This window comes from Hippopotamus amphibius, chromosome 16 (genome assembly GCF_030028045.1).
Source record: "Hippopotamus amphibius kiboko isolate mHipAmp2 chromosome 16, mHipAmp2.hap2, whole genome shotgun sequence".
In the NCBI taxonomy this organism is placed as follows: domain Eukaryota; kingdom Metazoa; phylum Chordata; class Mammalia; order Artiodactyla; family Hippopotamidae; genus Hippopotamus; species Hippopotamus amphibius.
In genome coordinates, this window is record NC_080201.1 from 8,875,704 (window position 1) to 8,902,980 (window position 27,277).

Consider the following 27,277-nt stretch of genomic DNA (forward strand, 5'->3'; position numbering starts at 1 on the left):
TGGCAAAACCAGCTGACCCAACGTTTAGCTTGATTCTTTTGCATTCAGCCCTTTTTTATTTCGCTGACACAGGGCTCCTGCCCTCTTCTGTCTTGGTTCCAGAGGGAAAGAGCTTTCTATACCCGGGAACTTGCATGGGCAGCTCTGATATGAACACTGCCAAACACCGGACGGGCAGAGTACCTGGGGAAAATAAACGGGTCGACAGCAAGTGGGTAAAAACACACCTGCTCTTCTCCAAGAAAATTCTTGGCAGATAGCAAAATCAGCCCTGTGGGGAGCCCGGAAAGGCTTTCTTGACAGTAAAACTTCTCATATTCGTTGACCCTACATCTTCTTTGGAATCCATGTTAAGAAAATAACCAAACTAGTCTCCCCCAATCTTATGCAATTATATTTATGAAAGCATTATATATATATTAATTAAAATAGAGTAATGGAGGAACCTTAACTCTCCAATAACAGTAAAATGACTAGGCAACTATGGTATATCTGTTTACTGAATGCAGGATCATAAAGGTGTTAAAAGATGTATCAAGAATGTATTTAGTTTAAAATATATAAAACTGGGGGGGGGGGTATAATCACAGCTATATAAAACTGAAACTGAAAAGGTGCAAGTAAATTTTAACATGCATTTTTGAGAAGAGTGAAAGGGACTATATCAGAACATTTACAGTGGTTGTCTTTGACGGGTGGGGCTTTGGAAATATTTGTTTTTCCGATGTTTTTCCCCAAGTTTAAATGCTGAGCATACATTTTAACTTTCTAATAATGACAGCAAACAGCAATACATTTTGTAGAAAAGAAAGTTATTCAGCAATTGTTTGTAAGATCAACTGTATTTAAATACAATGATAGATTCCCCCCACCCCCGAACCAATCTCCTAAGTCATATTTAAAGGATATAGAGAAAGAATAAAACTATATTCAGGTAGGCTACTGACAAACTCACATTTGTTCAGCTTAGAGGAATCTAAACAAGTGTGTATATAGAAAGTAAAACACGGAAGCGATGAAGTTGAAGGGGTAAGAGAAACCACAGATGTTGTGGGGTTGGGACACAGGAGCTCAGAGAGGTTAAGTTACTGGGACAACCTCACACAGGAAGTGGTGGCCCCAGGATTGAAATATTTTCCTCACTGGTAAAAAGGGGACAGTGACATTTAATTCAAAGCTCATGAGATCTCAAGGAACAAAAACAGCATTTCAGTTAAGCGTTTTGCACAAAGCATTGGTAAGGACTCAGGAAATGATACTTTATCAAAGTGGACTTTCTCACCTAAGGTGCCCAGCATCAGACGAGAAACTGTCATGATTCCAAAGTGAAAGAACAAGCTCCTCATGAACCGCAGATAAAACCAGGAAAGGTGGAGGAAGACACGGGGCCTCTTTAATCGGAATGAGTGATGGAGAGCCTCTATTTGCATAGACCTATTTCAAAAATTAAAAGAAGCTTTTATTCTCTTACACCTAAGATGCAGCAGGGCGTGGCCTTGTAAACAGATCAGCTTAGAAGGGAGACAGTCTTTCTGAGTGGCGTGGCACATGTCACAAAAGCAGACAGCACTGCAGCCAGTGGGGTAAATGCATAAGCCAGAATGACCGAAGGGACTTGGGTGTTGGTTTTGGTCTTTGCATGACATTCAAGTGGGGTCCATGTTGTGCTACAGTTGGTGATTGAACAGGTAAAAAAGGCAGGGCATTTACTGATTGAGTAATGTGGTAAAGATGTGGTGGCATGGCTGAACTGATTTTTTTCTACCCAAACCGAATGTAGACTCACCTGGAATTTCCATTCTAATTAAAACTGTGAACTTGGTCCAGTGGGAAAATGAAAGACAAAACGCTTATACTTTAAATAAGGAGACTGGCTGCTTGGGGGTATTTCATATAAATAGTTATAGATTGTGACAATATGAAGTTAAAATGTATTAAAAAGATTAAATAGCAACACCCAATGCTGATGAGGTTATAAACAAAACAAAACAAACCCCCAGAAACATGCACCTTCTGCTTGTTGTAACCCTTCCAGATCGCACGTGGATGTATGCAGGAAGAGCCAAATAAGAGCTCTTGGATTCAAGAGTTTCAGGGGTGCAGATGTATGCTGGGGAGGAAAATTAATAGAAGGAAAAAGCTATGTGCCTAAAGATGCTAATTGAACCATTAGTTCTAACAGCAAAAACTAGAAATAACCTGAATGTCCCAGAGTAGGAGTTTACAAATGATGGCCCACCAGCAAGATGATATATGAGGCATCCATTAAAATAACTGAAAACTGAAAGAAGATAATTGGGGGGGCAGGGGGAGGGGGAGAGAAAAAGAAGGGCCTGGAACCAAATAGTACAAAGCCTTGAAAGGTAATTAACAGAAATGAAAATCTCTCTTAGGGTAGTAGTATTTGAGCCTGTCTTCTTCTTTTTAAAAACCGCCTTTATCATCAGTATAGCATCTCGTCAAGTAGACAGTATTCAGAGAAGTTTTTTCAGGCATCATGTGGATCACATTATGTGATGTTATTTATTATTCTTTCCAACTAGTTTGGACACGCAGAAAGGCACAAAAAGCTAACAGGGTAAACAGTGCTCTTTTAGATGCTTTTTTAAAAAAGGTCAACTTCTCAAAATGGTACCCGCTGGTGACCTGAACGGGCAGCCATCTTGCGAGCCAAGGCTTTCCGGCCCAGCGCTGACCTTCGTGAAAGTAATCGGGCCTCCTTCATGGAAGTTCAAAACAAAACCACCCATCACCCCATTTTGAAGCGCAAAACCACAAGCCACAGCTTCAGTCATTGCCGGGGACGCTTCAGTTTCTTGTTTCCTATTGATAAGTGGCAGAAAGGTCTCCCTTCATCGGCCGAGAAAGTGGAAACCAGCAGCCTTTGGGGTTTAAAGAAACAGAGAAAGAGAGCAGCTCATCAGAAAATGATGGTGGAAACTCTGGCTCCCTCTTTCTGTCCTGGGTGGATCCTGTGGCCCTGGGGCAGTGGTGGAGGACTCTGGACATTGAATCCATCAGAGGCTAAACCCAGGGAAAGGAGGCCAGGTGCAGACCTGTTTACAACCAGAACAAGAGGGAAGGTCTATAGGGCTGAGGCCAATACTGCTGGGTAAACGGCGTGGACAGAATTTGCAGAGTTTATACCAGACATGGGGCACCAGGAGGTGAACCAGATCCCAGGCTTGGATAGGAAGCCAAATAGTCTTCCTTTGTGAATGATTCACCTGCTGTATACATTGATATATACATATACTGGTGGTCTACAGGCCATCCTTTAAGCAGTGGGATGCAGTGGAAGGCACATGGACTTGAAGGCGATAGCCCTGGATTCGGATGCTGACTCTGCTAGTCACCTCACCAGCTAGGAGACCGTGGATAGGTCACTTTGTCTTTGTCATTTTCATCATCTAAGCATAAAATAAGAAGGTGGGTGTGATTTGCCTAGACTGGCAACTGGCACATAGTAGATGCTCAATAAATAGTATCAGCCAATAGTGGCCATGATGATGGAAGACTAGGTATATGTTACATATTGCATATGTATACACACACACACACACACACACATACATGACGGATGCTGACCAATAGTCCCGGGCTTAGAATAAGCTAAACAAGGAGTGAAGCTTTGTGCTACCCACTTGCTCACCTGTCCAGGAATTGCCTGACAGAATCAGCCAAAGAAGTATGATGTGACGGGAGAAATGGACCACAGGGACTGGCACCGTCTGGGTGGATTCAGGGCATAATGGGCGAGAGGAGGCCTGGTTTTTGTTCTGGGGTCTCTGTTTATCAAGTAAGCTGGAGATCTTTTGATAAAGTTGGTTAGGACCTTGTGAATTGTGAAGACTCTTATCGACCCAGGATATAATTTTTTTTTTTTATAGCTTTAACTATAGTGGGAGTTTTACCCTAAACTTTGAATTTCCATAATGTGGCACTCGGTGTACGTTTGTTGGATGAATGACTGTATGGAGACTTAGTTTGACTTAGGGACCTTCTTCTTTTTTTTTAATTGAAGTATAGTTAATATACAGTGTTGTGTTAGTTTCTGGCTTATAGCAAGGTGATTCAGATCTATGTATTCTTTTTCATATTCTTTTCCATTATAGTTTATTACAAAGTATTGAATAGAGTTCCCTGTGCTACATAGTAGGACCTTGTTGTTAATCTATTTTATATATAGTAGTTTGTATCTGCTAATCCCAAACTCCTAATTTCTCTCTCCTACCCCCTTGTGCTTTCCCCTTTGGTAACTATAATTTTGTTTTTTATGTCTGTGAATCTGTTTCTGTTTTGTAAATATGTACATTTGTATCACATTGGAGATTCCACATGTAAATGATATCATGTGATATGTCTTTCTCTGACTTACTTCACTTGGTATGATAATCTCTAGTTGCATCCATGTTGCTGTAAATGACACCATTTCATTCTCTTTTATGGCTGAGTAATATTCCACTGTATATATGTACCACATCTGCTTTATCCACTCCTCTGTCAATGGACATGTCATGTCATGTTTCCATGTCTTGGGTATTGTGAATAGTGCTGCTATGAACATTGGGGTGCATGTATCTTTTTGAATTATGGTTTTGTCTGGATACATGCTCAGGAGCGGGACCGCAGGATCATATGGCAACTCTATTTTTGGTTTCTTAAGGAGCCTCCATACTGTTCTCCATAGTGGCTGCACCAACTGACATTCCCACCAACAGTGTAGGAGGGTTTAGGGAGCTTCTTGACTGAGTGGAAAGCTGCCTTCCCCTGGTCAAGTTCCCGCATGCCTCCTCTTACCTCCTGATGCGGAATTCATGTGGGCATCAGCACAGAGGCCTTAATGGTGCGAGGGGGCAGCAGGAGATGCTCCCCTGGTTCTCGGATACTTTGAACATGACCTTGCCTGATGACGCGCCAACACCTTCTGTGCCGTGGCTTGACTCCCCTTTCCCCAAATTCCTAAAGCTGAGCTATGGTCAGACCCATAACATCGCCTCTCTGCTCAGGGTGAGGTGTTAAGATGGTGCCTCCTATCGGAAAGGACATTTTCAGCTTCTGGAAGGAGCGGTGGCCTTGGTGCAGGGACGTGTGTGACTTTGAAATGAAGTAGACCCGGGTGTGAATAGCAGCTCTATCGCTCATAAGCTGTGTGGACAGCGGCAAGTTATGAACGCTCTCAGCCTCAAAGTCTTCATCCATTAGACGGGAAGAGGAGGCTGCCTGGTAGGACCTTGGTCACATTACAAAGTAGACAAAATTTTGCAGCCCACCTGGCACGGGGGTTGGGGGGGGGGGGCTTGCAGTCATTCTCACAATCACAGGAACTGTTTTCGTGAACATAATGCTCAGTCACCAAGAATCGTCCTTTCCTTCAAAGGTTATTTATTGAGCACCTTCTGTATAACAGGGATAGTTCTAGGCACGGGTGGCACAGTTGTGAACAAAACAAATCTCGGGGAGTTTACATTGTAGGAGGTGGAGAGAGAATGGTAAACGGAGATATAATTTTTCCAATGGTATTAAGCAGCGTGGAGAAGAATAAAGGGTAAGGGGTGGGCAGATGGGGTGCCACCGTGAGTGTCACCTCATCAGAAAGGGAGCTGTGTTGGAATGCAGTGTGGCAGGAAGCCATGCAGGTCTCCAGAAGAAAAGCAGCCCAGCAGAGGGAACGGCAAGTATAAAGTCCTTGAGTTAGGGAGGTTGCTTGGCTTATTTCAGGAGAACAAGAAGGCTAGCGTGGCTAACCTTGGTGAGTGAAGAGAAGATGCTAGAACATGAAATCAGGAAGTTAGCTGGGGACCAGATTATGGGAGAGCTCCTAGGCTGTGGTCAAAACATTGGGAATTTAGTCAGTGCGATGAGCAGTTTTATCAGTGTGTACTGTGTAACAAGTGATCCTGAAACTTCGTGGGTTAACATAAACTTTTATTGTTTGCAGTCCTCTGGGTGGACGGGGACATGTTTTCTCATCTGGGTTGGCTTGGCTGGAGTGACATGGTCTGGGATGGCCTTGCTTGCATGTCTAACGGGTAGCCTGATGTCAGTTTGGGGAGCGCCCGTGTGACTCTCATTGTCCAGCAGGCTAAGCCAGGCCAACGCATAGGATGGTGGTTGCAGGATTCCAAAGAGCAACAAGGGCAAGCCCCAGTGCACAAGCACATGTGAAACTGTGACATTTAAAGCAAGTCCTGTGGCCAAGGCCACAGTTGGAGAGAGGACCACCCAAGGTATGGGGACTGGGAGGAGAATTACAGTGGCCACGTTTGCAAATAGTCTACCTCAGAAGCACCGGTGGGTTTGGACCAGAAAAGTGACATTATCCGATGCACAGTGTGAAAGGAGCTATGACAGGAAGGATTTTGTTAAGGGAGAATATGGCCAGACGGGAGGATGTAGCCAGGCTATGGGCCACTGGAAAGCAGTGGTGGTTGACCACAGAGCCAGAGGCCCAGAAATTCATGACGTTGTCTGGGCTGAAGCTGCCACTGTCAGAAGGAGGAACAGTGACACACACCCCCTGCCCCTACCTTCCTGGTGTTTCAGCCAAAGCATTCTCTGCACCTTGCCAGAGTGGCCTTTCTTACATCCCTGCAGGAGTGGCCTGGAAACCAAGGTGTAAGTGATACAGGATGAGTGGGAAAGAGCCTCCAAGCCACCCCTATTCTCTGAAGTAGCGATGGTTTCTAATCACCAAGAACTTGGTACTTACAGGGGGAACAAACCATCGAAGACTGAAATGACCCACGATCTGTAATAACAAAACCTCTTAAGGTGAAATTAAGCGATAGTCATTTTTCTTTTTCTTTCTGTCTTCAACAGAAAATATGATGCTGGCATGCTAATTGCGTGAGACAACTCGGCCCGCAGACAGCCACAAAGCACAAAAACAAAACAAAACTCAGAGAAGAAATGAGAATGGTGTTTTCCTGGCGTCTACAAGAAGCGCTTTATTTTTCCTCTAGATCGCTTTTCTAAAAAAACAAAACAAGACAAAAAACAAAGCTGAAACAAACATTTAAAGGAACCAGACAAACTTCAGGTGATAATAGTCAAGCATGTTCTTTTATTAAGCGTAGGATGGGAGGAACAAGAGGATGCGGAAGCGGGATGCTGAACAGACACACTGAGGGGCTGTGAACCTCTGTGATGGGGTTCCTTCCTAAAACTGTGAGTGACGAATGAAGGGAACAGCTTTTTATCCCCCACCCCCCCCAAATATCCTGTATATTCTTAAGGGCATAAGGCTTCCTTTCCTGCCTGTCAAGGAATCTGGGGAATGATTTTCAAAACTTGTTTGTTATAATCTCTAAAGAACCTTTTGTACAGCTTGGGCAAGGGAGTCAGTGGACCAGTACTCGGTAACTCACTAACTGTGTGTATTCCACCCATTTCTAAGTGTCACCTCCATCTTGGCTGGAACAAGGTTCAGAGGGTCCCCTCTCCAGTGGTTGCCAAGCCCACTCAGACACAATCAGGATGAATGAACAATTATCTCCTGGATCAGTGCAGCCAAGGATGAACACTGGCTTTTTCTTCCCTAAGTAGGAGAAAGCCAGCTCCTGGCTACAGTGTGGCCATGGGAGGCTGTGGCTGGTGGGACAGGGGGCACCAGGCTATTCTAAACGGTGAGTGAGGATTGCTTGTGCTTCTACAGTGAGACAGAGAACCGACCTAGCAACTAAGCTCCACTTTCAAACAGGCCATCACCAGGGAAGCAGAGGGACCCAAGCCTAACCCAGCCTCGGAAAAGAGGTATTGTCCCTTCACCCCAGAATTCCCTGTCTCCCATCGGGACTTAACATCTTTCGCTCTGTTGCGACTCCTCTTAGATACCCTTGACTCTGGCGGAGCTGGGGTGGAAGGACATGGGAAGCCCTGGGACGGTGAGTTGGCAGGGGTCCGGTGTTGGCAGTTAGGCGTGGGCGCTGCTCCCGGCCGAGCGCCCGCTCAGCCGGACGGGCTGCCGAGTCCTTCCTGGATCAGCCTCTCGCTGAGCACCCACAGGGCCCGGGCCGTGTCTTCGCTCTGGGCTCCCGCCGAGGGCATGCAGCGGCAGCAGTTGTTGAAGTACATGCCTCCCAGGCCCTCCAGCTCTGGAGCAGTAGCACAGTACACGGTGGTGGCAGCTCCTTGTTGCTGCAAATCAAAGAACAAAGACCACAAGAACATTTTTTTGAGAGGTGATGGAGTGACTTTGTTCTAACTGGGAATGAGCCAGGGTCTCTCCCCCGCATCTGGATCTCAGCACGGCCGAGAGGACTGAACTCAAAGCACGGGACTGGAAAAGGTATGATGGGACCATCCTGGGAAAACGAGTTCATAAACTCCGCGCGTAAAGCTGGTGTGACTTTTGACACCTCATATAGGAAAAGCCTTCGAAAACAGATACGTCTATCAGTAAGTCACATCAGCTGTCTCTTCCAAGCAACAAGAACGTGGGATCCTTTTGAACATGCAAGAACAAATTCATCCACCTTCCTGACGTCTCAATGGATAATGTGATTTGATACCAAGATGTTTCCAGAAGCTCCTGTCTGAACTAAACCAACCACTCTAATCCTGGCCCATCAGGTAGAAAACCAAGCGGGACCAGTGCCAGATTTTTCCTTATTCGTTGCCCACGGTGCTGCTAGGGGAAGGGGTTGTGACGCTGTGCTAAACGGTTTGACATGCACACGTATACACATATTCCCCACGCCTCACGCAGACACAAAACACATTTGTGAATTTGTCCTGAACACCTCTTTACAAATGTCGTATTCAGCCCATACTTGCAGTGGGACAGTGGCCTGGGGGGGCCCGCGTCCTCCCTGCCCACTTCAAGATGCAAGGTGTCATGGGTGCCATTGATCACTTCCGATGGACCCTCTGCGTAGCAGTTGGTGCTGTGGCTAGGGAGGGTGTGCCGGTGGGGCACCTTATCATCCGGGCTGACAGAACACTGTCAGGGATGCTGCAAAGAGGGCAAGAAATCACTTTGCTTTGCAAGCCATAATTAAAAATAATAGGCCGGTGTTCGTAGGGAGACACGGTCGGCACGGCTCTAATTTAAAACCAATACAGTTTCTCTGGCTTCTTATGATTATTTATGTGCATCACAGCCCTTGCTGCATCGACTAATTATCAGTTGATAGAGAAGCAGGGGAGGAGGCAGAAGAGGATGGAGAAATAACTGGGGATAAGGTCACCATTAGGGAAACATTAAGGAACGTCTGATTGAGGGGGAAACGAATTTCCATCCCCACCCAAAAGCTTCCTCTCTGTCTGCCCCTCCAGGGTTTAAACTGCACCCAAGCAGAGAGCTTATTGGAGAGCATCCCCCCCACCCATATGGTTTGGTTTGCATTCACCATGGTTGTATCCTATAACCACGGGAGCCAAGGTCATTCTGAGAATCAAGGTCTCAAGATATTACAATTGTAGGAACATACTATAAAAGTAGACTTGGGGTTTTTTTTTGGGGGGGGGAGGGTGTAGGGCATTTGTTGAATTTGTCTGAAAGCCAACTGGTCAAATATGTTCAAGTGACATGCCTGTGTGGAGGTGGGTGGAGTGAGAATGGGATGGAGACTTGAGTTCTGATAATAACGGGCTGCTTAACTGTATTGGACAAGACCCTTTGGTCCAAAATTTGAACCCCTGACGTGACTTTGATGTAATGAAATAGAAACTGGTTTGTTACTTCCCCATGCGCACTCCCCAGTTATTTTCTTAGATTCAGCTCTTTCTTTTCAAAGTGATTTGCGTGCCTCAGGTCTGATGGACATAAGCCCATGTCATCCAGATTTCCTTTCACTGAATTGTTATTCCTAATAGCTTAGCACCTTAGCTTAGCACATTTATCTAACAGATTTCGAGGGGCTTATCTGACTCCCCTGGATCCCACGTGGGGTAAAAGGCAAGCAAAGTGCCTGTAAAGACAAATGGAAGACTTGAGACGCTCCTCTCGCCGACCCAAGCCAAATATCATCTTGGCCTCAATGCTTAGCAGACGTCAGGTGGAGATGGGGTTTTGTAGGATTTTCTGGGTATCTGTTTTAGATTTCCATCTCACTTTGCAACTGCCAAAACCACCACCGAGTGGCCAGGGGAATCTGTCCATTAGCTCCCAAGTGGGGAGAGAAGCCAGTCAGCTCACCCCTCAATCGAGGCTCCCTCAATCCCACCCCAGAGTGGTTATAATATCAGCACTCATACATCACAACAAACTGGCCTTTCACAGCTCCACCAATCCCGAGAAGAGATCAAAGTTGGCCACTTGGGAAAGCAACACACCGAATTCTTCCAAACCCAATGTGATCTTTTGCCACTCTGACCTTCTAAAAACGATATCCTGTTACACCCTCTTGCATGGTTGGAGTGGTATTTTTGCAGAGCAAGTCTGCCCTTACATTGATTCAGAATCGAGTTGATGAGGGAGCTGGGGGCACACATTTTCCCTCCATGGAATCTGAAAGCAACTGCAATTGACCTCATTTCACGTAAACCTCCACTTGGCTACCATGCTGAAAACCATAAATTTTAGAAAAGCCTAATCTTTTATCAAGAGCTGGCTTTGATTCCTTTGTCCCTAGGCTCAGGGTGATACACAATTGAAATCTTATCACCAGCGGCACTGGCTTTGTAGAAGAACACAGTACAGCAGGGCACCTGAAAGCAAAGACCGCCTTCTCCACTCCAAAGATCAACGGTGCACAGTTGGCAAAGACTGGACAGTGAAGTAGTGACAACATCTTTTCGTCCCACGCCCACGACCCTTTCGGCTTCTCAGGGAATGCTCTTTTCAGCTGCACCAATGGCCGCCTCTGAGTGACATCTTTATATGATCAGATGGGATGACCGTTTAATATCAAGTTCTAACTTCTGGCTCACCAGCTTTTCGGCCTGCCTAGCGTCCGAACGAGACGGAGCCACATTAGGAAATCTCATTAGTAAATGAGCCGGTACTGCTGATACGAGATAAAACATTTTTAAACTGATAGGAGAAAAATTTTTAAAGAGCACTTTCATCACCGTCAGATGACTTTCATGCCACGCTGGGGGGAGGGGGGGCATCAGTCCATAATCCAGAAAAGATGAAAGAGCCCTATAAAGGAAATGATGTTACCGATTGTTATAAAATATCTGAAGACCTGCCTTGCTGGCTGTCACCACTGCTTACTGATCCGTCGTGATGAGATAATGGCAGTCTCTTGACATACAAACACTGGCTGGAGCTGTGGCTTCCCCTCCATGATTTTTGAAGAACAATTTATGAGAGGCCTGTCGGGTGTATGCCGTTGCTGGTCCTGGGAACTGGGCTGGGGCGACTGCGTCCTGTAGCAGCCGCAGTGAGTTAGGGTGTGGATCACAGGGGGCTGAGGATTTCTGGGAAGCCCAGTAGACTCTTTAATCGTGCCCGAATGCCATTTCTGATTTAGTCAAACACTTGCGAGCGGCCAGAGGAGAGCTACACCATCAATCTTTATAGTGTATGTAAAATTACCTGGGATTCTTGTTTGGGATGAAGTTAAGAGTACCTGGGTAATAAGGGTTCATCATTCTCTTTCAGAAATCATTTGTCAGACGAACGGCACAGTCTTCAACAACAGAAAGGTGGGATTTAGAGAGCAGTTGCTGTTTATTTATAGTTGGGGCCCTGAGATCTAAATTATCCATCCTTCCAAAGCCCTTGGTTGGGATGAAACTGTGAAGTAGCTGCTTTTCATCAGCATTTATTTGCTAACCACTGGCCATCAATTTGCAGCTGTCAGCACGGAATACAAATGAATATTGACTCTTTGAAAGAGAAAGGTATCGGGGTTTCTGATCAACAGTCTAGGCTTAAGGAAAAATCCACTCACGTATTAATATTTGTAATGCATTGGTAGGTACTCTAATATAACTTACGTTTTAATAAGGACACATGTTACATAATTATGTTTAGTTTTCAGGTTTCTCTGCTTTTAAAATGCATGCTTCTTTAAAAAAAAAGAATAGATTCCTGTCTTAAAATAGATTTAACTCTGAGACATATCCCATGATAGTGTGTCTACTTTTTTATATCTGTATATTCCATGATTGTGAGAGAAGCAGAAGTCCTAAGGTTGCTTTCCTACGGACCTGTTGGTATCAGGACATTGCAGAGCAAATGTCGAGTGAATCACTCAACTGCACTTTTTGCATAGATTAAGGGAAGGCAGAATGGAACTTAGACTGGGCTTGGAACCTCAAGGGCAGAGAAGGAGAACAGCCCTACTGGAAGTGGGCAGTGATGACTTTGCTGAATTCCCGGGACAAAGAAGTTTGCAGGTGTCACAGGAAGAGAAGACAGGCGCATCCTCAAACCCTCAAAGCTTTCCCTGTTACTCATCTGGGGTCTGTGAGGCAAAGCAAACAATTTCCAAATGCAGAACTGATCTGATGCCCCCGTGAGTACGGTGGAATAATTTCTCACGGAGCCTTGGAGATGGGGCAGGGAACACGGGTGTCACAGGTGGGATGTATGGCTGCCTCCGTACCCTCTCGGTCTCTTCCTGTCTCCCAGTAACACTCCTGAAAGAGAGTTCTCAACCACTCTACCGGAAAAGTGTGATGCTGTGTTTCAGAGTTCATCTCCTGAGACCGTGGTGCTTGGAACACAGCTGTTCCTCAAAAATAATACGGTTTAAATCCCCGATTTGAAAGAACGAAAGCAAGCTGCTCCAAAAGGTTATGTGTTCCCTATTCACCATCTGAGAACAATCTTTTAAGCTGACAGATGAGCCACGTGTTCTGCTAGTTGATAGAGCCGTGCAGCTCCTGTGGCCACAATCAACCCACGGCCCTCTTGCTTGGTCCTGGAATAAGTGCTAATCAGTAATGTACCAACTTCTGCCGAAGTGATGCCAGACAGGAGGAAACAGAGACCATGACTCGAAAGGACTCTTGTCCTCCACCTTGTTGAGCGTGTCTAGACAGTTGTTGCAGACGGGGCTGTGCAAGTAGTAACGATGGCTGGCGTCGACTGAGAACTTGCAATTCCTCCGGCACTACACAGAGAGCTTTATGAGCACGATGTTCTAACCCAAACATGGATCTGCAAGCCAGAGATGATCATCATTGCCCTTTACAGAGATGCCCACTTAGTACCAGGGCTCAAAAGCAACTCGTCCAAAGCCACGCAGATAAGCACACAGATTGACCCTCCGGAATCCATGGCAGATGCAATGCAAAACCTCCTTCGCAAACACGTGACATAAATGTGCGCACTGCCCTTTTCCTGTGTGGCTGAAGCTTCCTTAGGAGGCCTCTTCCCCTTCTTCTCAGCCAGGCCACGTCTGGCCACAGTGTGGCCTAAAATTAACTGTGCGGGCTGTCATGTGCTCACCTGAGAAATGTTAGGAGGAGATTTTCCGATTGTTGATTTAGGCAGTGAACGAAATTGAAATTATATCCGTTTGGATTAGCAAAAATGAAGACTCAGCGCCACCTCAAAAGATCCAATAGCAAATGACCCTTAACAAAACCATCACCTGATTCAAAATGCCACCTCCAGGTGCCACATTTGACCAGCTATGAACCTACTAGACTTTCTTTCAAAGCGTGAACAGAATGCTGTCAAAACCAGTGAAACCCAAGCAATCTCCATCTTATAAATTCACATACATGTAAAATGAGTGTGGCCTTTTGGAAGATAACATTGACGTGTGACAGCAGGTTTACTGAGGAAAGTCAGCTCCATCTGCCTCTCCCACCCGCCCCCAGTGAACTCCTAACAAATGAATTCCTACACATTCCTAAGAATTGATCCCTACGAAGGCATGAAAGAGCACAGGCTTACATACAGACACATACTTCCTGTAGGTATCACAGTATGTTTCTTCATAGCCCTCAGGAGTTTTGCTAACTCACAGGCTGTCCTTAACATTTATGACGGAAGGGAAATCCATTCAGTTTCTCAAGTAGAAAAAGCGAAGAGGATCAGGAAAGCGGATATTTGTTTTCAACTGTGGAGGCTGGAAAAGTCTTCCAGAATGTCCTGGAGAATCATTTAGACCACATTCAGACCTTAGCCTGACGGAAGAGAATGTGTACCTACCACACCGTGTTAGGGTATTTACCTCTTGCCACAGGGAGACAGTTTCACAAGGCTGGAAAAGCCAAGAGGTTCCTTTTCCGCTGACTGTCTCCCCTGGGGCAGGTAAAGGAGGCTCATTCCCCGGTGAGCCTGGGATGCAGCCTAGGAGGGCTTCATGGCAGCTGCTCTGAAGGAGAGCTAAGCCATGGGATATACCAGTGCGTCACCATCAGTGCCATTCATTGGTCCTGGCAGGGGACATAGCCCCCAGAAGCAGAGGACACGTTGAGTGAGATGTCTAACGGGCACAAAGGCGACAGAGCTTTCCCATAGCAGCGGATGTTCACAGGCCTCCGTTGGGAGAGAATCACGATGACATGGAGGCTTTCTTATTTGCAATTCAGACACCCCAAATATCATGTCCTCAAATCCACATCAGGCTACAGCAACCAGACGAGTCTCCTTGAAAAAAGGCATGAATCTCTAGCAAGATCGTTAAGGAGTTTTAAGAGATTGACTTGAAGACCAGGGCAGAATGAGTTGGAAAGTCAGGAGGACGGTTGCTGGGATGCTCTGAGACATCTCCGTAGGAACAAGCCCAGGGACCAGTAGGTTCAGGATGGAAAGCTGGAAAGGATTTTTACAGGCAGAAGAACAAAGTTATCTTCCCAAGCCTTCGGTTGGGGGAGGGATGGGCAGCCAATCCCAACATCCAGAGAGGTCCAGAGCCATGTTTGTTCTGGACAGCAAGGCTCCAGAGGATTTTTGCCTGGGCTAATCGGCAGCATTTCAGGTCAGAGTGACCTTGGGAGCTTTTCAGGACTGTGTTTTCAATTGGCTGAACTGTTCTGAATGTTCCCTTGACATGAATGAGGCCCCTTTCATACCCATTTTGTGTTCCAGAATCCTTGCCATGAATGTTGCAAGGGTTTCATGACAGATTGATGGCTGGTCTCAAAAGAGTGGACGTGGACTACTGAGAATGATTTCATCGTCCTGAGACCTGCTGTTATTTCTAGACGTGCTTTGGTGAGTGGGACGTCCTCCAGAGGAGGGAAGGAAAAAGGAATGGCTGAGTACAATCCAGGTGGGTGAGATTATTCATGCCTGTGCTACCTTCCATTTGTGCCAAAGATGTTCTAGAATGGATTGGGCTGGAGAGACGATCTCATTAAAAATAAGAGAAGACGTTGTTACACCCGTAACAACATCTTTCTTATATCCATGAAAGCATCCCCTGGGGATTCCGCGCTGATGCTGCCAGGGGTACCCACATCGCTTTTCAAATGGGAGCTCTCTTGCTGGGAAGGAAAACTGCACTGGGGTGTCCACTTTCCCACAGGTTAGTTTGGCTGAGCAGAAGGATCTTAGAAATGTGCCACCAAAATAAGCATCATCCTTCGACCTGGGACAACTCTGATGGCCCATTCCTGAGAGTTTCCAACCCGGCCACCTGGACACTAGTGCGGAAGGACTACTGAGTGTTGATAAGAGCTCAAAGAAGATATGTAGCATGTGTTAATTTGAAACATTCTACATTTTTACCCTACTTCTTTAACCTCGGTTCTAGCTAGCTCTGTATACTGTATATAAATGTATGCCTCTGTATTTGCCATGTATACTGAAATAAACCTTTGAAGTTATTGCCAGGCAGAATGAGTGGGTTCAATTCTAATACAGTGGTGCAAAGCATATCTTCACAGTGCAAATGAAACAGACAGCTCCCCCCTTCTCTTCTTCTGCACAGAATCACACCACCGAGTTGGCCTGCCATGCTGGCTCTTTTAGAAAACCAAGAGCTGAACTCTTTTATGAGCAGGCAAACCCTGAACAGGCTGTTTGGTGCCATTCTAAGGCTGACGGTTCATTTATACTTAGGACACAGGGAGAGCCTATGACACAGTACTGAAAAGGCACTGGTGGGGGTGCGGATAAAACCCACAGGGTCTTCTCTGATGGGGCCACATCGTGGTAAGAAATTAACGAACTCTTAATTCTTCCAGAAACGAACTAAGAGGATGGAGTCTGCAATGATCAGCTCTCATGGGCAGGCTCCCCATGTCCAGCCACACCGTTTCAAGTCGAGCACGTCTGTGTTAGGTTTGTGCCTTTTCACAGAGGGCTCTCTCCAACGGATCATTTCTCAGGCTCGAAGACGCTGGCCTTGTTAATATTTCATTTAGAACATACTGCAGAGAGCGTCTCATTTATATTACTTCCATAATTAATGGTGAGAGCTCAGGCACTGCCTTCGCATAGACAGATCTCGTCACGGTGTTCGATGGGCAAAGGAGAAACAACAGATACTTCACTCACCAGCAGCGTGTTGCTAGTTAGTGGGAAATGATCACGTATGCTGTTGCTTTAATTGCCAGGGTAAATAATTCTGCCTCGGTGTTAGGGAACATTTTAAAGCACTTGATGCAAATAGACTAGAAACAAAACACACACACACACACACACACGAAATTACCTTGATTATGCAATACCTTAGCATAGAAAGTTACAAAGGTATGTCTTTTTTTTTTTAATCGCATTCTATCATGCAAATATTCTCTAAATATGCATGTACTGACTACTCATCTACTGTATTTTAGGAAATACAATTAGGCCACCTTTATGTAGACTGTAAATACCTGTAGATCTTTCTCTTGTTTCCCTATGTAAATATATGTAAATACTAACAAGCTCTGCATGCTGATACTCTAGGCAATTTCAGGTACTTTTATAATCTGAAGGCATGTACTTGAACTGGTTTGTTAAAAGGAAAAAAAAAAAAAACGAAAAACAAAAAAACACACCTCTCCCAAACTCTTGAAAGCTGACTAGAAATTAAAGATTTCTTCCTAGACTGTTGTGGTTTCTTTTGTTTGCCTGCTTTTCTCTCGACAGGGTCCCGCACTCAGGCTCCCTCACCTGCTGCCAGGAAAGGGGCACCTGGGCATCTACCGGGCCCAGGAACAGTGGCTGAAGTATTTGGCTTGGGTTTTTACATACTTTGCTTTGGTCTTCTAAAGGGCTTCTAGAATCTTAAGGTAGGCGTCTTTGGGTTTTTCTAGCAAAAGAATTCAGAGTAAAAATAATTTGGACCTGTAGTTCTCCTACTATGTACCAAGCACAGAGCTAGAGGTTTTATATCCCCACAACCCTAAGAAAGGACCCTGTCATTGCCATCTCAAAAGATGCAGAAACTAAGCACGTGCTAGCCTCGCTGCGACTCAAAGTGACAATACTGTTAAATGCCTCTCAAACCCCAGTTCTCTCCTGCATACCAAGGGTCAGTAAGTAAACTTCTCCTGCAAAGGGTGACAGAGGAAATGTTTTAGGCTCTGGAGGCCCTATGGTCTCCGTCACAGCTACTCAGACCTGCCACTGTTGTTCTGAGAACAGCCAGCGATGACACATCCCCCGGTGCACATGGCCGTGTTCCAATAAAACTTTATTTACAGACACCTCTTGTCTACACCCAAAGTTCAGGTACTCATCAACAGACCATCACCATCTCCCTCTCAAGTGCGTTTCTGTGTGTGATGGGGAACTCATCTGATCCGCTGAAAATTCTCCATCTCCACCCTGCACGTCGCAACACTATTTGCAGAAGCCATGAAATATTAGGGGAGCAAAGATGAAGACCCTCGGGGTTATAAATCAAACTGTCTTCTTCAGACAAATCTCACTGCCAGGTTTCAATTTAGTTATCTTTCATTTTCCTACCTGGGGATGGAGGGGGAAATGTGTGGAAGAATAAGGTAAAAAGAAAGAAAGAAATCGAGCGACACTCACTCTTCAATGAGGGGAAGGAGGCCATTACCTCAGGTATCTATGGAAACCAAGCTGCACATAAACCTTCTAATGGTTGGAAAACAGCATTTGCTTTTGAAGATGTTTTTCCCAAGTATGAGGCTTCAGTGTAAATGCATTAATTGACAGTTTCCTTCGGGACTTTTTTATTGAAGTTTCCAAACTTAATTTGATGGCACAAGGAACTCTCTGGGGCCTTGAAGAATGCCGTAAAGTTAGGGCTTTAGAAAACTGAGCCAGCTCTGGCATCCTGTACAAATCCAAGCCAATTCCCCTGCAGAGCCAGTGAAGAAGCAGCCTTCAGCTGCCTGCGGTTTTCCCTTTAAAAGGCCCCCTGCATTCACCTGGGACGGGAGGGATCCTTTCTCACCTCACTGAACAAGAATCAGTCTCATCCCTTTAGTCATGGAGGGCATGAGAATAAGGAGTGGGGAGAGGAACGAGATGGGTACTTTTGCAGATTGGGTGGTGGTGTGGGATGGTGGGAAAAGCCCAGCAGCTGAAGCCTGAGATACATGAATTCGAGTCCTGACTTTGCCACCGGGCAGCTCTGTCACAAGACACCGAGCCTCAGTCTCTCCATCTATGAAATGGGCATCATAGCAGTCCCTTCACTGGGTTCTTGGGAGGATTAGTGATAACATTTGGAGATTTCCTGAGCACACCACAGATACTAGTTCAAACGTGGCTACAGGTCTGCTTATTAAAAATTTGGAGGAGGAAGCACAGAGATCAAAATAGCTCACCTGTCCTTCATTTGAGGGGCTTAAAAATAGGGTGGGTGGAAATTTCCACCTTCTAAGCAAGAAATTCAAGAGACAGTCACTTTTCACACCAGTCTTTACCCAGCATCTCTGGGTACCAGGCTAACCATGGATTCCACTGCTCCTCTGGTTCCCCGACCACAGCAACCAGAACCAAGTTCACGTATATGAAACTGGGGCACTGACATTTGAATGATGGCCACAATCATGTATTAAATGCTATAAAAATCCAGGCCGTGCCCCCTGTCCTGGCCTTCACACATATCTACTATAAATCTCCAAGTATCCCTGGGCAATGATTCCTAGAAAAGGGGATGGACAAAATGATAAGGGAACAAGTGCAGTTTGTTTTTTTTAGGTGCAGTATTCCTTAAAAAAAATAAAAACGGAACTACTATATGATCTAGCAATCCCACTTCTGGGCATATATCTGGAGAAAACTATAATCTGAAAAGATACATGCACCCCCAGTATTCACTGCAGCACTATTTACAATAGCCAAGGTACGGAAGCAACCTAAATATCCATCGACAGATGAACGGGTAAAGAAGATGTGGCACATATATCCAGTGGACTACTACTCAGCCATTAAAAAAGAAGGAAATAATGCCATCTGCAGCCACATGGATGGACCTAGAGATTATCATACTAAATGAAGTCAGACAGAGACAGACAAATACCATATGATCACACAAATATCATATGATATGTAGAATCTATATGATACAAATGAACTTCTTTACAAAACAGAAACAGACAGACTTCAAAAACTCAGGGTTACCAAAGTGGAAAGACTGGGGGAAGGGATAAATTAGGAGTTTGGGATTAACATACACATACTAATATATATAACATAGATAATCAACAAGGACCTACTATATAGCACAGGGACTTCTACCCAATAGTCTGTCATATCCTGTATGGGAAAAACATCTGGAAAAGAGTGGATGTATGTATATGTATAACTGAATCACTATGCTGTACACCTGAAACTAACACAACATTGTAAATCAACTATACTCCAATATAAAATGAGAATTAAATTTTTAAAAGTGCAGTAAAAATGTAGAATCTAGGTGTTGGGTAGATGGGCGGTTGCCACATTCAAATTTTCTATCTGAACACTTCTATAATAAAACGTTAGAAAAATACACGGCTCCATCCCGGGGGGGGGGGGGGTGGTATTAACCCCATTTTACAGAAGAGAAGACTGAGGCACAGCCGTGGTGTGGACTGGCCTGATGTCCTCCACCCGGTAAGTGCTGACATCCTCTTTGAAACCCATGCCCAGATGGGCCCCTATGCATCTCCGTTATACCGTGTGGGGTCAGTTAACCCTGTCTCTCTTATTCCACTGGTTGAATTTTTGCCTCAAAGCATGAAAACTGGTTTTCTCACACTATTCCCACCAGGCAGGCAGATCTGGGGGCCTCCAACTCAGAACCCAGAAACCAGTTAGCTCAGGAGCAAAAGGGACCCACGTATGAATGGATGTAAATTTGTATCTGTTCACCTGGTGGCTATTTCATTTGGCTTCTGATTCTAATACAGCTCCCGAAGGCGAAGGGTTATACTCACTCACGGAAAACATGCCACCAGGTTCAGAAACACTGATGCCCACTGGCACGTTGCGTGTGTCCGTGATTTGGACCCAAAACTCTGAGAGAGAGGGATGGGCAGACTGCATGGGAGACACGTGCAGTGAAAGTCAACCTGCTGTAGGACGCGGAACGGATGCTGTCACAGGCAAGAGGCAAGGGCTGCTGGTGTCTGGACCACAAGAGAAGGTCGGCTGGGAAACCCTCTGGCCTGACTCATCCTCCAGTTCACACTCCCCCTTCTAGCTACGGCAAATTACATACTCCGAGTTTTAGAAGCTAAAAGACAACTACAGCCCAATCCCGACAATTTTGGCAGGGACTACAGGCAGCCCATTCAGCAACTCCATGCTGTTCCCTAAGTCCAGGTGTAAACTTCTCTATTGGTCAGACATTATCCTCCTAGCCGATCCCCCTCTCCTTCCCCTTCAAACCCTGGGAGAGATGAAACCTGCACATCACCTTCCTTTTGGCTTTCACTCTAGAAACTCACCTGTCACCTGCCCCAGCACCTCCCCTTTAGCCACGGCCCAACCCAGGTACAGTCACAGCCATCACCTTGCAGCCCTTTAATCATCTCCCTTGCAAACCCATCCTGAGTTCTTCATGTCATGTCAGGTGAGTATGAGACTTAACAGCTGCCTTAGGGAGGGTTAGTCCGGCCTCAACTGTAATAGCCACCGACAACCACAAAGCAGTGATGATTATGGTAACGGCTGCTCGTCACCGCGAGCCTGTTCTGTGCCAAGGACCTATTATTACTTCTGATTCGCACAACAACCTCACCAGGCAGGTACTATTGTCGAGGCTAAGGGAGGTGAAAACACAGGCAGGAGCCTGGGCAGTGATGGAGCCAAGATCCCATCTGAGTCTGTCTCGGTTCAAAGCCCCTGTTCCTGTTCATGGCTAATGCCTGCTCTGACCCCATGCCCCGTTCACTGCAGCGCATCCTGGGATTATGCGTAAACATGGAAAAGTAGCCCTATCAGGCTAGGTACCTATTCCCTCCCTGGCCGTGTCCCTGTCCACAGAGCCTCGGGGACCTTCTTCCTCTTCTCTGAGCTCCATGTCTTGGTCCTCCGACCCCTGGCTGCTGGCCTGGCGTCCTCAAGTCTGGGGGCATCATTTCTGCCTGCCTGTGGTTTTGGACAATACCCCTTAAGGGGTCCGATGCCCCTCCCCTGCCCTGTTCCTCTTCTGCAAATTGCTTCTCATGCAAGGGAGGTCTTGGAAGCTGGCAGGGCTCAGGTTTATGGTTGGGCGTTTGTGGGCTGTCTGGCCACATGCACCAGGCAGGCTCCCCACCAGCCAACTGCAGTTAAACTCTCCTGCCCTCACAGTTCGGAGAAATGCTGACCTCAGGACAACGGGGCCACTGAGGGACATCTTACTCTGCTTTTTCTTTCCCCCTCTGGCTGCCACACCTGATAGGAGTCACCCTCTCACAAGTGCCTGGCTTGTAAAAAAGGACGATGCACAAATACGTTAGTAGCTACCAAGCCAGGTGTCAGCGGGGACACAGCCAGTTGTGTAGCTGGCCATCAATCTGTTGAGGTGGTTGAAAAATCTGTCCTCTATGGTCTCTGCCCTCTGGATTCCTAAAGGAGTGACCTTACAAGGCAGGGCCCTAATGTATGAATCCCACATGGGGTGCAGATACCGTCTATGGAAATTTCTAGGTGCCCAGCCCTAGTGTTTTTGCTGAATTCTTGCCAGAATCCCATGGAGGTATCATTGTCCCCATTTTATTTATCGGGAAACTGAGGCTCAAGCAAGTGAAATGACGTAGGAACGGACCTTTCTTGTTCGTTGCATTCTGACTGTGGTGAGCATCCCTCGCGCTAAGGGATGTACGTGCCTCGAACGCTTCCAGGGAGGGCCTGCACTTTGCATTCACGCTCCCCAGTTACAGGCAGGGCCCTGAAGCCCAAAGAGGCAAAGGTCAAAGGGCAAGTGGCAGTGGCAGGCGCCAAGCCCAATCACGTGGGCTCCAGACCCCCACGCTTAGCACTGGCACCAGGGTAAACGGGGATATGTTTACACCCTAAGGGCCGCGGGAGTATTACTGCACATCTCTAGGTCAAGATTTTGCACGATCCTCATAGCAGATCTTTCCACAACAAGACATAGCTAATACTTGAACGCAGCACCAGGATCCAAACCCAGATCGGCCCGACTCCAGACCTCCCGACTTCCCCGGCTCACTGGGAACTTTGCTCCCTATGAGTTCAGCATCCTTGAAAACAGCACATGTGTGGCCTTAGGTCCTTTGTAACAGCAGGTGGAATTCATATGTGATGACAAATACACCTGTCTACCCCCCAAGATGTCTCTCATTTAGGGACACAGGATCTAGGACCCTGCAGGGTTGCAGGTGGGAATAAGAGGGTACAGGAAGAGGGAATGGAGACAGGGTAGGTAGGGTACCAGGAAGAAGAGAATCCCAATCCTGGGTATATATCCAGACAAAACGCTAATCCAAAAAGATACATGCACCCCTGTGTTCACAGCAGCACTAGTCACAGTAACCAAGACATGGAAACAGCCTCAATGCCCATAGGCAGATGAACGGATAAAGAAGATGTGGTACATATATACAATGGAATGCACTCAGCCATTAAGAAGAACGAAATAACGCCACTTGCAGCAACATGGATGCAACTAGAGATGAGCATACCAAGTGAAGTAGGTCAGAAAGAAAGACAAATACCATATGATATCCCTTATGTGTGGAAGCTAAAATATGACACAAATGAACCTGTCTATGAAACAGAAACACGGACATAGAGAACAGACTGGTGCTTGCCAAGGGGGAGGGGACGGGGGGGAGGGATGGAGTGGGAGGTTGGGGCTAGCAGATGTAAGCTTTTATACAGAGAATGGATAAACAACAGCGTCCCACTGTAGAGCACAGGGAACTATATTCAGTATCCTAAGATAAACCATAATAGAAAAGAATATAAAAAAAGAAATGTATATATTGTGTATAACCGAGTTGCTTTGCTGTACAGCGGTAATTAACACGATATGGTAAATCGACTATACTTCAATTAAAAAAAGAGGATATGGAAGGAGGGAATGGAGACCGGGTAGGTAGGGTACCAGGGAGAAGAGGGGACAGGGCCCCTCACAGGACTGGACATCTCAGGACAGTGAATTGTTATTTTTCAGGTGTTAATGGAAGCTGGGCTTATACAGACTCAGACTTGACTCCTCTGGTCCAACGTCACGAGGCTGGTGAGCAGAGATAACCCTCTGGTTATCCCAACCGTGGAGCTATAGGGCATGTGTTCTTCAGCTGAAGGTCCCTTGGTTCAGTTTGGTCACCAACAGGAGACGACGCAGGCAAGAGGATGGTGTGTGTTCACACTGCACCTAACTTTAGCAAAGGTGCCAAACCTCCCAACTGCTTCTGGTTTCGTCACTTCCTCAGACAAACACACAAACAGGTCCCTACTGATTACACTGCCTGAGAAGAGCCTGTCCTGGCCCTTAGTGATTTCACTGTCCCCACGTTCAAAGAGAATATTTTAAACAAAGATAGTTTTACCACTTGAGTTAACCAAATCTTTCCCCTGTGGGAGGAATAGCATTTTCAAATAAGAAACAGAAACCAGTGATGTAAGGAAAGCAAAAAGAGTGACATTTTCTTTCCCTTCTCAAATGAAATCCCTGATGCAGGTGTAGCTAGAACATCAGGTGAACCCCGCCAACTGATTTCCCTCTAGGATTCCAAGTACCAGCACCTGGAAGGTTTTCCCAAAACACAGCACTTCTCCCATCAGATGTGACTATTATCCCCTCTCACAGCCGCCTCCTTTGCAAGGTGCGAGGTCCTAGCCTGGACACGCAGCCCTCTCCAGCTTTCTCTTCTTCCTACCCTCTCTCCCTGCACCCCACTGACATGAACGGACCCTAAAGTGACAGGGATATGGCTTCAGAGTCAGCCCGTGACACTGAAGTGGATGCTGTGGTGTGCTCCCCAGATCCCCATCCTGAGCCAGGAGGCGCTCATTTCCCCAGCTGCTGGGCTGCAGTTTGCTGAAGTCTGGATCCCTTCTTAGGAAGTGCCCTCAGCCACAGGGAGCTGCCTTGCCCAGGGATGCTCCCTCTCCAGGAGGCACCCACGTTGACGCATGCCTGGTTTCTCTGTCCCATTCAGGACATCTCTGAAGGGTCGCCCTGGCTTCAGTCTCCTCAGGACTGGCGAAAGGTCTTCCACTCCTACATCACAGCTCAGTCCTCCCCCTGCCCCCTCCTGCTGGCCACGCTCCCCCACAGGCGTGGATCCCAGAGGGCACAACCCGAAGAGCCTCATGCCAATCTCAGCCGGCAGTCTGCCTCCTGGAGCCCCAAAGTACCAGAAACAACAGCTGGGTGGCTTTAAGAAACACACTTAACCACTCTGAGCCCACTTCCTCACCTGCAAACTTGAGTTACTGGTATACAGACAGCGTAATTTCGATAATGAAGACCATGGAGGTAATGTATCTACACGGAGCTGGACATAACACTCAGCAGATAAAGGCAGGGTAGGGGTAGCGGAGGGGGTGGCCGCTGTCATGGCTGCTCTCTGCCAGTGTGATCCCGGCTCCTCCTTCAGCGTGGGGAATACGGCGTGCTCCAAAAAGCATAGACTCTGGGGGGCCTCTGTGCACACCTGGTAGATTCAACTCAGGCACTTGTATCTGCCCTCCCTCCAGAAATTCGATTACAAGCATACTAAAGGGAAAAAAAAGCGTTTGACTCAGTGATCAAGAAACATCAACAACAGCAAAAAATTTAGAAGATGGGGAGCAGATGGAGAAGCGTGAACTCCTGACTCAGTAGAGCGATGCCGACAGAAGAGGAAGCACCAAGCAACGTGCCAGTGCCCACCACAGAACTCGGGGACCAGGGGGAGGGGGCAGAGGTTGGGACTGGGAGGAAGAGAACGGGGAAGGCTGGAGGGTACTGCACATAACGTCCAAGCAGAGTTCTCACACGAGGCAGGCGGCAACTCTCATCATTACCAAGTTCAGGGTCATCTCCTATGTACATTTCCATCAGACACCCCTCCTGACCTTCACTGTCCGTCTTGAATCCTATGATGTAGCTGGGTGTGTGCTGTCAGACTCCGACCTCAATGCCAGGGGGCCCTGGCACCCAGCCCAGTGCCTGGCACACAGTAGGTAGCTAACAACTATTTCTAAAGAGGTGAATGGGCGTCTGATCGAATATCCTTTGCAGGGCTGAGGGAAAATAAATCAACCAAACTCAACTGCTACACAAACACGATGAGTGGTCAAAATATTTCCTTTCCAAATTATTGTTGGTATGGTTTTGACACCGTTGTTCTCTGCAAGTTATGACTCACAGGAGAGCTACATTTATATTATGCTTATGACTTCCAGACACTGGGGTAAGCTTGCTCTGCCTGTGTCAACACACACACACACACACACACACGCACATGCACACGCACACGTTTAGTCCTCACAAAAACCCTGTGCAGCAGATTTGTTACTATGCCTCCCCGTTTACAGAAAACTGAAGCACAGAGGGATGAAGGAACTTGCTCAGGTCGACACAGTTCGGAAGTGGCACAGCTGGGATTCGAACCCCTGCCCTGTGACTCCAAAGGCCACATGAGCACAGAAGGCGAGTGGCTAAAGAGGATGCTTCTGAGGTTCTGGGGAGCTCTCTCGTCCCTGAACTTGCTTTCCAGGTGTGGATATCTGCGAGGCTCCCGGCCCCTGGGGTTAGCGGTCGCCTGCAGACATTTTGGGGAGAAATGGGCTCCGGGGCTGCCTCTGGAGTCTGGCCTCTCTGTAGCTGGAGGGCTGTCCAGACTCTGACTCCAGAAGGACAGGAGACACAGTCTCACAGACGCCCTTGGCATCTTGACGTCACTTCTTACCCCCGGGAAACGGGTGATGCCAAAGGACTGCGCCCTCTGCACAGCAGAGGGGGTGGCTTGAGCAAATCAGCAGAGCCTGCTCCCGGGTAAGCGGACTCTTTTGGGAAAGAACTGACAGGTGCCACAGCCACAGGGATTTTGTGGTAGGTTGTAGATCGGGTGCAGGAGGGAGCTCAGGTCAAGGTATTTAGAAGTTAAGCCACACTCCAGCTTCCCCTCAGATTCCAGCCCTTTGCAATCTCAGAACTGTGAGTTCTTACAACCCTCCCAAGCACGAACTTCCAGGCCCCTGCGGGTAGGCAACGGGCACGCAGGAGTCCTCGAACTTGGATGTGAACTTTGCTCGATCCAATTCCAGAGCCTGTGCTTTCTACTCTGTAGTGTGAGATTCCAGTAAAAAGCACCAGAAGGACTAGAAAGCATTTGCCTTGACTCTGCATCAGAGAGAATAGAGACGGCAAAAAAGCCACAACCCTTGGGTGAGTCCAGGCCTCAGAGACCAACTTCTCTCTACCGTTCACAAGCCAAACTCGCAGAAAGATGTGAAGGTCGAGGGGTAAATAATGACTTTTCCTTCATTCACCTTCGCCCCAGTCACTGAATCCGTCACCTCAGTCCTGCAGCCATGTGAGGAAATGGGAGCGCAGAGAGGCTTAAGCAACTTGCCCAAGCACACAGCCAGAAAGTGGCAGATTGCGATTCAAATATAAAAAGGGATGGATGGGTTCTTCTCACTATTCTGTCTCTCTCCTGGTGAGACTAAGCAAAGGGGGTGGGCCCCACACAGGAAATAAAAAGTGAGAAGCAAAAAAAAAAAAAAAAAAAGTAAACGAAACAGAAGGGAGAGGAAGGCTCCTCTCTGTTTCTGAGGGTCAGCTTCGGTGGTGTTTCTGAATCTCCATGCTACCTAGAGAGAAGACTTTCCACCCTAAACCTTCCCTTGGTCAACAGAGACTTTAGCAGGTACAACCCCACGTCTTCCATTTGCCAAATCATTTCTTATAGATGAGGGCAAAAAATCCAACAGACGATAAGCTCCTTGGCAATGAGATTTTACACACACACACGTCTCTCCAGCATTTAGCACTGGACCTGGCGTGGAGGGGTACTTAGTAACCACGCGATGAATGAATGAGTGAGTAGCTAAACGAATGACTGAACAGCTGTTGGGGAG

At 46.8% G+C, this 27,277-nt stretch overlaps 2 protein-coding genes across 5 annotated transcripts in view; one reads left to right on the top strand and one right to left on the bottom strand.

Moving 5' to 3' along the window:
• Nucleotides 1-16,379, top strand: part of MAF (MAF bZIP transcription factor) — a 366,703-nt gene extending 350,324 nt beyond the window's left edge. For 2 of the 4 annotated variants that reach the window (XM_057713316.1, XM_057713319.1), the window contains one exon: nucleotides 6,823-7,063. Coding sequence is in view for 1 of the 4 variants with exons in the window: in XM_057713319.1 (XP_057569302.1) it covers nucleotides 6,823-6,853 (31 nt within the window). In the remaining 3 variants the exon portion in view is untranslated. Of the gene's footprint in view, nucleotides 1-6,822; nucleotides 7,064-7,657; nucleotides 7,745-14,944 lie in introns of those variants that run through there. The other 2 variants (XR_009049780.1, XR_009049781.1) reach the window with 2 other exon arrangements.
• Nucleotides 7,746-27,277, bottom strand: part of WWOX (WW domain containing oxidoreductase) — a 964,125-nt gene continuing 944,593 nt past the window's right edge. The window contains exon 10 of the mRNA XM_057713311.1: nucleotides 7,746-8,139. Coding sequence (XP_057569294.1) covers nucleotides 7,983-8,139 — 157 coding nt within the window. The 3' untranslated portion in view covers nucleotides 7,746-7,982. The remainder of the gene's footprint in view (nucleotides 8,140-27,277) is intronic.